General features: G+C 38.8%; 1 protein-coding gene across 1 annotated transcript; it reads left to right on the top strand.

The window, feature by feature from the left end:
- The first annotated feature begins 9,417 nt into the window (after positions 1–9,417).
- On the top strand, positions 9,418–10,086 carry LOC129894593 (secreted RxLR effector protein 161-like). Its single transcript, XM_055970289.1, has one exon. It carries the CDS (start codon positions 9,418–9,420, stop codon positions 10,084–10,086), a length of 669 nt encoding a protein of 222 aa, XP_055826264.1.
- The last annotated feature ends 464 nt before the right edge of the window (positions 10,087–10,550 follow it).

Here is a 10,550-nt window from a genome sequence, read left to right as displayed (position 1 = left end):
GTTCCCATAAATCATACCAACATTTAACTAAACTCCATGTTTAGGTGTAATTTTCAAGGCCAAAAGTTGTTCTTCCAATATCAAAATTGGCAAAGCCTATCATTTGGAAAGAAGATTATGTTCAAATGCCTATCATACACAAATTGATGCTATGAAGCTATATATGGCAATACCCAAATCTAAGGCTAAGACAATGTATTCTATATAAGCAATGAATCTAACTCATCAGCTCTTCATCTTCTCTTTCCCTATAATTTACTCCCCCCTTTCAATTCGTTTGTCTGTATAATCGAATGGAATATCTTGTCATATTCTAGTAGGTGATGAATAAATACAATACATTAGGTTCTAACTAAGGAAATAAATTGAGTGGGATTTCTATAAATTTTCTACCTAAATATAGCTATGTACATTACCAAGATATAAGTCTATATACATTCCGTAACACTCCCCTCAAGTTGGAGCATGTACATCGATCATGCCCAGCTAGTTACAAAGATAATCAACTCGAGTTTCATTCAACATCATTGTGAGCAAATCAACTACTTGCTCTCATTATTGAGAATGAAGAAGGTTGACAGCTGGATCAAGTGTCATGGTAGCCACACATGGTCGAGTGACTAAGCGCAATTCTATTAGCTAACTAATTATGGTTAAGAGAGTTAGTTAGTAGTTAAAAATAGCTTAATGAGATTAGTTAGAAGATACTTGTATATATAGATGTTCAGATTCATTGAATGAAGATAACAGAAAATTTTTCAATTCAAAGCTCTCTCCTAAAATTAATTCTCTCTATTTTGAGTTCTAGCTCAGCTGTAGATTTCCACCATTAATGAAAGTGATGCATGCACATGAATTATAATATGGTATCAGAGCTATGGGAAAGTATATGAACAGATCTTAAGTCTGGAATCAAGAAAGTCGATTGATAGGCATTATTCTTCTTCGTGCTTCAACAAATTGCACGTTAGGTTGCAGAAATGGCAGTTGCAGAAAACACTGTTTTTGGAAGCAATTCGAACACATTACCGGTCATAGATCATCATCATCCATTGTACCTGCAGGATTGTGACACTCTAGATAGCAATTTGATCTCCTTTACTTTGATTGGTCCTGAAAACTATGCGACTTAGAGTAGATCGATGAGAATTGGTTTAGTAGGCAAAAGTAAGCTAGGATTTTGTTGATGGAAGACATTCTAAGGACAAATTTGATGTTTCACTGCATGAACTTTTGAAAAAATGTAATGCAATCATTTTATCATGGATAATGAATGTTGTGAGTAAGTAGCTACTGAGTGGAATCATGTATGCATCTAGTGCACACAAAGTTTGGATAGACTTAAAGGAAAGACTAGATAAGGTTGATAGATCTAGGCTGTTTCATTTGCATACAGAATTTATCACTTAACTCAGGGCCCCGGGAGGGTACCCTAGACGTAACCGGCACCCGAAGGCCATTTCTGACCTCCGAGCGAACCACCTAGTCCAGTCACACATTCGTTCTATCACATTCTCTTAGCGGAACTCAATTAATGAAGTACTATTCACAATATGGGGGCCGAAGGCCATACATGTTTACAACAACAACAACAACAACAACAACCCAGTGAAATCCCACAACGTGGGGAAAAATTTGGACCATTTCTCGATTTGTGCAAAGGCCATACATGTTTAACTTGACAAAATAAATATAATAAAACTCCTCACAATAACCATTCAACCTCCCCACACTCCAGTCTATGAAGCCTCTATCAAAGTCTAAAAGGTGCCAATGACAAGCCCATGGCTACCAAGAAATCAAAGTAAAGGAAGCTACAACAAAACTATACAATAAGGTTCAACATCCTCCGGAAACTAAGAGGACTCACCAACTAGCTGGGAGTGTATGTGGATCTTCAACGGAGCGCCAGTCGATGATCTCTAGTACCTGTCTCTGCATCATGAAATGATGTAGGCCAAATGGCGTCAGTACATGGAATCTACGAGTATGTAAAATGGCCAAATGCAATGAACATCAAGGAAGAATCAGTCAACTCAGAATCTCAACTCATATATATATATATATATATATATATATATATATATATATATATATATATATATATATATATATATACAGGACAACTCACTCAAATGTCCTAAGTCTAAATAAGAATATGATTTAGACGGGACCAATCATATATCATTCAACTCAGTCTGACTCAGAGTACTATCAAGACCTATCTGGAGTTTCTCTTAACCGACAACCATCACTTATGAGCCAGTGACAGTACAACAAGCCGAGGTTGTTGCCGCGTCCGTTCATACTTTTCCAGGGTATGAATGAATCAACCAATCATGGATCCAATCCAACCAAGTCCTATAATATCAGGACAAAACTCTCGAGGAAGCATCCGACTTTAACGGTTCAATCCCCCCTACGTTTGGCAACACAGGTATTGGGTTCGAGTATGGACTATACTCTTGCCCAATTCGGTGCTCGATACTCCTCCTAAGACTCAATGCTCATAAAACTCCATCCAATCAACTCAATCAACTCATATCGACAAGTCTAATTACAACCTTGTTAACTCATAAACTCTATCACAATCGAATCTCTTCCAATCGTACTATCCGATCAATCTCAATCATCTCTTCAAAAGAAATTTAAATGCACAATTATAGCAACATATAGACATAACCAATCATTTACTCTATCCATTTGAGAAATCCTTGAGACTCATCACAACTCAAGACTTTAAATCACACTCTAAAATAGGCAACACTTCTTAGGAAAATAACCTATTTTATCATAATCCACATAGTTAAGAAAATCAATAAAACATATTTAACAACTCATATTCATCAACTCATAATCACATATAGGCTCATTTTTGGAACTCCTTAGCTCAAAAACATCAACACATATAGGGTCGAATAAATAGGGGACAAAGTTCATACAAATATAAACTATACCAAGAAACCCTATTTTCATGAACATCTAACCTCAAAGCAAGAGTAGGGCACATGGGTGGACTCAACCCATGTTTTAGATAGCCTTACATACCTTAGTGAAGACTTGAAGAAAACCTTGTGGTTGGGTCTTCAATGGAGAACTCAAACCTTGAAGCTCTTGGAACTCTTCTTGTTGGAAATGGAGAAGAAGAAGAAGAGAGAGAGAGAGAGAGAGAGAGGGGGGGACTCCTAAGGCTTTTCTAGAGAGAGAGTGGGGGCTGACAATATGTCCCCAAATTGTCCAAGGATGATACATATATAATTTGGGACAAATTCCCAAATTGCCCCTTCTCAAAAGTTCTAAAAATAGGCTAAAAATGCACCTGGCGCGATAGTGGCGCATCGCGCCATTGCAGCGCCAGGCCGATTACGCCTAAAACCTGTACACCTCGTAGTGGCATGCTGCGCCAGAGACCAAACTACTGAGGCATGTTTCTGGCGCATCGCGCCCTTATAGCGCCAAGGCCAAAGGTTCTAGGTTCTGGAAATTTGGCTTGAAAAACCCTGCATACCTTTTAGTGGCGCGCCGCGCCAGAGACTAAACTACTGAGGCATGTTTCTGGCACGATAGTGGCACATCGCGCCACTGCGGCACCAAGCCCAGATTCCCAGTAGTTGAACCCCAAGCCTGAAATTCCTGTTGCGCTAGTTCATTTTCTGATCGTCATATCTTTCGACTCCGAACCCCAAAAATTACATTCTTGGTGGCGTTGGAAAGAAGACTCGACGACCTTTGATTTGATAAGTCGTGGGCCACCCAAATTGCCGTCTTTTAAAAGATAGGGTCGTTAGAAGTCGATCCCTTTTTCGAACTCGTCCTAAAGCTTAGCCACGACGGATCCTTTGGACTTAGCTTGGTCCTAGGGGTCCTTCATGACCCCACATCACCTCTAACGTTGCTCAATTTCTCAAAGACTTACCTTACTCATGAAATTGCTTCACAATAACCGAGTTCGACCTTACACGTGTACAAGAAAGGTCTGAATCTTAGGGAAAAATTTTGAGGGGTGTTACATTTTTCTATATCGAGTTATTTTTCAAAGATGAAAGAACTCTGGGAAGAATTTGATGTTTTTATGCCATGCCCTAGGTGTGAATGTGCAGAATCTAAGAAATATGTTGAGTATTTTAAGTATGAGTGTCTGTTATAGTTTCTGATGGGGCTCAATGATTCATATAGTCCACGTCAAAGTCAAATTATGATGATGACTCCAACTCCAAGTTTGAACAAAGCTTACTCTATAATAATATCTGAAGAAGGTCGAAGATCTCTGGGAAAATCAGTGCATGTAGGAGATTCAGTTGATACAATAACTTTATTTAGCAATAGAGTAGCTACAAATAATCGCAATTGTAACACCCCCCAAAATTCTTCACTAAGATTCGAACCCTTCTTCGTATACGTGCAGGATCGAACTTGACTATTGTGAAGTGTATGTATGAGTTAGGATGAGTTCCCAATGAATTGAAGAGTGTTAGAGGTGATTTGGGGTCACAAAGATCCCTAGAACCAAGCTAAGTCCAAAGAATTCATCTTGGCTAAGTTTTAGAATGAGTTCGTATAAGGGGTCGACTTCTAGCGACCATATCTTTTGAAATAGGACGATCTGGGTGGCCCATGACCAATTGGGTGGTTTGAAGTTGGTGAAGTTGAGTTGATTGGGCCTGATTTTGTTCACCAAGCCATGGAGAAGGTGAGAGTTATTCAAGATAGGCTAAAGACATCCCAAAGCCATCAAAAATCTTACACCGATGTGAGGAGGAGAGACTTAGAGTTTGAGGTGGATGATTGGGTATACTTGAAAGTGTCACCCATGAAGGGCGTCATAAGGTTTGGAAGGAAGGGACATCTTAGTCCTCGATACATTGGTCCTTACCAGGTTGTGAGAAGGATAGGGAGTGTCGCTTATGAATTAGAGTTACCCTCGGAGCTAGTCGCCATTCATCCGGTATTTCACATTTCAATGTTGAAGAAGTGCTTAGGCGATCCCTCATTAGTAGTCCCCATTAATAGTATTGGAGTTAAGGATAGCTTATCCTATGAAGAGGTTCCGATCTAAATTCTTGATCACCAAATTTGCAAATTGAGGAACAAAGAGATCGCCTCAGTCAAAGTCCTATGGAGAAATCAATTTGTTGAGGAAGCCACATGGGAGGCGGAGGAAGATATGAAATCTAAATATCCACATCTATTCGTGCCTACCGATGAGAATGTTGAAGGTAATGTCCATTTTCTTGACTTAAATTCGTTTGTGCATTTTGAGTTTAGATAGTAATTATTTTGAGAATTTGACTGGTGGCATGACTGAATTCTGATTGTGATTTGTACCTTAAGTCCATCCTTGGTTACTCGTCATTCGAGGACGAATGATCCCAATGGGGAGATAATGTAACACCCCCCAAAATTCTTCACTAAGATTCGAACCCTTCTTCGTATATGTGCAGGATCAAACCCGACTATTGTAAAGTGTATGCATGAGTTAGAATGAGTTCCCAAGGAATTTAAGAGTGTTATAGGTGATGTGGGGTCACAAAGGATCCCTAGAACCAAGCTAAGTCCAAAGAATTCGGCTTGGCTAAGTTTTAGAATGAGTTCGTATAAGGGGTCAACTTCTAGAGACCATATATTTTGAAATAAGACGATATGGGTGCCCCATGACCTATTAAATTAAAGGTCTTTGAGTCTTCTTTCCATCGCCGCCAAGATTGTAATTTTTGGAGTTCGGAGTCAAAAGTTATAACTCTCCTAAGACGGACTAGTTCTGTAGGAATTTCAGGCCTGGGTGGCAACTGTTGGAAACCTGGGCTTGGCGCCGCAGTGGCGCGATGCGCCACGATCGCGCCAGGGATAAACCTCAGTAGTTTGGTCCCTGGCGCGGCGCGCCACTAGGAGATGTGTAGGGTTTTTAAGCCTATTTTCCAGAACCCAGAAATTTTAGGCTTGGCGCTATAAGGGCGCGATGCGCCACTATCGCGCCATAAAACAACCTTAAGAGTTTGGTCCTTGGCGCGATGCGCCACTATCAGATGTGCAGGTTTTAAGCCTAAATTCGACTTGGTGCTAGGAATGTTTTAGCCTATTTTCCAGTTTTTTGGAGAAAGGGCAATTTGGGTATTTCCCCAAATTATATATACACAAGCTTTGAACATTTTTGGATCATTATTTCAGTCCCTCTCTCTCTCTAAAAGCCCTAGAAATTTCCCTCTCTTCTTCTTCTTCTCCATTTCCAACAAGGATTGTTTCAAGAACTTCAAGAATTCAAGCCTTCCATTGAAGACCCAACATCAAGATTTTCTTCAAAGTCTTCACTAAGGTATGTAAGGATATTCAAAGCATGGGTTGAGTCCACCCATGTGCCCTACATCTTCTTTGAAATTGACTATTCATAAGAATGAAGTTTATGGATAGAGTTAGGTCCAAATAGGTCCTTTTCATCTATTACCCTAATTTCTATTATGTTGATGTTGTGGAGTCAAGAAAGTGATGTGCTACATGTTGGTATGAGATGATTGAGATGAGAGGTCGATCATATATTGTTAATTTCTTAACTATGTTGATTATGTTAAATGTTAATTTTCTTAAATATGTTGCTCACCTTAAATTGTTGATTTAAAACCTTGGAGTTGTGATGAGTTCCAAAAGATTTGTTAAATAAATAGAGAAATGATTGGATATGTTTGTATGTTGTTATAAATGCATATCTAAGATACTCTTAAAAGATATGATTGGGATTGATCAGATAGTAGGATTAAGAGAGGTTTGATTGTGATAGAGTTGACGAGTTGGCAAGGTTCTAAATGAGACTTGCCGATATGACTTGATTGAGTTGATTGGATGGAGTTTTATGAGCATTAAGTCTTGGGAGGAGTATCGAGCACCGAATTGGGTAAGAGTATAGTCCATACTCGAACCTATGAACTATGCCACCAACGTAGGAATGGATTGAACCGTTAAAGTCGGATATTTCCTATTTTAGTGTCCTAAAATAATAGGACTTGACTGATCGATGGGATCCATGATTGGTTGATTCATTCATATCCTGGCAAAGTATGAATGGACGTGGCAACAACGTTGGTTTGTTGTACTATCACTGGCTCATAAGTGATGGTTGTCGGATAAGAGAAACTCCCATATAGGTCTTGATAGTACTCTGAGTCGAATTGAGTTGAATGGTATGTGATTGGTCCCGTCTAAACCATATTCTTGTTTAGACTTAGGACACTTGACTGAATTGTTCTTCTTTCTGAGTTGAGATTCCAAATTGGTTTGATTCTTTCTGATGTTGTTCCATTTGGCCATTTTACATACTCGTACATTCCATGTACTGATGCCATTTGGCCTGCATCGTTTCATGATGTAGAGACAGGTACTAGAGATCATCAACCGGCGCACCGTTGAAGATCGACTTACTTCTAGTTAGTTGGTGAGTCCTCCATGTTCCTGAGGATACCGAGATTTATCTTTGTAGCTGTGATTCGTTTTTCCCTTATTTTGATTGTTGGTAGCCATGGTCTTGTCATGAGCACCTCCTAGATTGTTGATAGAGGCTTCATAGACTAGAGTGTGGGAATGATGATCCATTCGTTTTGACTAGTTTTATTCTATCTAGTTATTGATTTGATAGTTGTTTGGCCTTTGGCCCTATATTATAGTTAATAGTCCCATAATAGAGTCTTCCGCTGATAGAATGTGATTGAATGAAAGTGTGACTGGATCAGGTGGTTCGCTTGAAGGCCAGAAATGGCTTTTGAGTGCCGGCCACTTCTAGGGTACCCTCCTGGGGTATGACAGCAATCCTGGTAACAATTTTTGTGATTCAGAAACAAAGTTTAAGCCAAGGAGGAACAATGATATATATTGTGAGCATTGTAACATTAAAGGACATACAAAGGCTCAATACTGGAAGGTGCACGTGTACCCTGATTCAAAAGGAAAGAGAAGAACAAATGGCCACAATGGACCTGGTTACTCAGCTGGGAGATACAAGTTTGGTCCTAAGGTAATAAGAGCAGTCCTCATGGGATACTCTGCAACCCAAAAGGGATACAAATTGTACAACTTATTAACTAACACCTTCTTTGTTAGCAGGGATGTCATTTTTCAAGAAACTATATTTCCTTTCCAGTTACTAAAATCTGGTCAACTACAATTATTCCCAATTGGAGTCTTACACATTGATTTAGAGCCTACTTCTTCACCTCCTATTGTTAACACCACTACAGATTAGCCTCCTACTCATGCAACACCTTCTCCATTAGAAGCTATTGTTGAATCAATTCCTGCTCCAATACAACCTCTTCACATAGATCCTCTAGTTGATGGTAATGTTAGAAGATCATCTAGAGAAAAGTTTAAACCACAATGGATGCAGGAGTATATCTCCCCTCCTCACTAATGCTTTTAATATTTGTCTGTATCCTATGTCCAACTACATCTTCCATACTGGCTTGTCTGCTCCATATCAGTCTTTCTTAACATCCATACTGCTTTACAAGAACCTCAAAATTATGCTAAAACTGCTTTGGATCCATAATGGATCCTGGCCATGAACCAAGAACTTCAGGCATTGCAATCCAATCAAACTTGGTCCTTAGTGGATCTACCACCAGGAAAGATTCCTATTGGATGTAAGTGGGTATATATATAAGATCAAGTACAAGGCTAGTGGTGAGGTTGAAAGATACAAAGCTAGGTTAATGGCTAAAGATTACAATCAGAAAGAAGGATTGGACTACCAAGAAACATTTTCTCTTGTAGTAAAGATGGTTACTGTAAGAGTTGTCCTTGCTTTTGCTGCTGCTCAAAATTGGGCACTCCATCAAATGGATGTTTATAATGCATTCTTGCAAGTGGACTTACTAGAAAAGGTCTATATACAGATTCCTTGGGGATTTCCCAGTCAGGGGGAGAAGGTATGTAGACTGCATAAATCCCTATATGATTTGAAACGGGCCTCAAGACAATGGAATTTGAAACTCACTGAAGCCTTGATTAATTCTGGATTAACTCAAAGTCACTTTAACTATTCATTATTCACAAGGAAGTTGGAAGAAAATGTGGTGATAATTTTAGTCTGTGGATAACATCCTGATTACAGAAAATGATCAACAATTGATTGCGGAGGCAAAAAAGGCTTTACAGCTCAATTTCAAAATCAAGGATTTAGGTGAAATGAAGTATTTCCTTAGGATTGAGATAGAAAGATCAAAACATGGGATACTAATGAATCAAAAGAAGTTTGCATTAGATTTAACTACTAAGTTGGGACTTGCAAGTGCAAGACCAGTGACAACACCAATGGAGTTCAATCAAAAGCTGACCACAGCTGAGTTAGATGAACATATGGGGCTGAAAGATGATTACAAGCTGGAAGATGCAGGACAATAAAAAAGATTGGTTGGGAAGCTCTTGTATCTGACCATGACTAGGCCATACATAGCATATGCCATTCATACACTGAGTCAGTTTATGCATTGTCCAAATAAGTCACACATGAAAGCAACCTTGAGAGTTGTAAAATACATCAAGAATGCCCTAGGCCTAGAAGTTCTTATGAGTGCAAAACAGTCAAATGAAATCATAGGTTTCTGTGATGCTGATTGGGCAGCTTGTCCCATGTATAGGAGATTAGTCACAAATTATGTAATGAAGCTTGGAGACTCATTGATAGCATGGAAATCCAAGAAGCAAACAACTATGTCAAGGAGCTCAGCTGAAGCAGAGTATAGAAGTATGGCATCAGGAGTATCAGAGATATTGTGGTTAGTTGATTTGTGTAAGGAGTTGAAAGTGAAGGTACAATTACCAGTTACTTTACACAATGACAGCAAATTAGCCATACAAATTACTGCAAATCCCATATTCCATGAGAGAACTAAACACATAGAGATTGTTTTGCGTTTCATCAAGGACAAGATACATGATGGAATCATCAAGACTAAATATGTGACATCAAAGGATCAGGTGGCAAACCTGTTCTCTAAAGATTTAGGGAAAGGGCAGCATGACTATCTTGTAGGCAAGCTAGGGATGCTTAACTTGTTTGCATCCACTAGCTTGAGGGGGAGTGTTGAGAATGAAGAAGGTTGACAGCTGGATCAAGTGACATGGCAGCTGCACATGTTCCAGTGACTAAGCACAATTCTGCTAGCTAACTAATTATGGTTAAGAGAGTTAGTTAGTAGTTAGAAATAGCTTAATGAGATTAGTTAGAAGATGCTTGTATATATAGATGTCCAGATTCATTGAATGAAGATAACGAAAAATTTTCCAATTCAGAGCTTTCTCCTAAAATCAATTCTCTCTATTTTGAATTCTAGCTCAGCTGCAGATTTCCTCCATTAATGGAAGTGATGCATGCACATGAATTCTAATACTCATGTCTTCACTTAGCCAGTGGAAATCAAGTTTTCCAAGATCTTCTCACGAATAGGGAAATCAAAAAGATTTGGAATCTTAAAAATTTAAGCAAGTGTGGAATTATAGAAATCGTAACAAAGATATATAATTGAAAAAAGAAAAATAGAAAGATGAGGAATATGATAAAAGGATAT

The sequence above is a fragment of the Solanum dulcamara genome, chromosome 7 (assembly GCF_947179165.1).
Source record: "Solanum dulcamara chromosome 7, daSolDulc1.2, whole genome shotgun sequence".
Lineage (NCBI taxonomy): Eukaryota > Viridiplantae > Streptophyta > Magnoliopsida > Solanales > Solanaceae > Solanum > Solanum dulcamara.
Note: the sequence above shows the minus strand (reverse complement) of the source record. Positions and strands in the feature narration are given on the sequence as shown.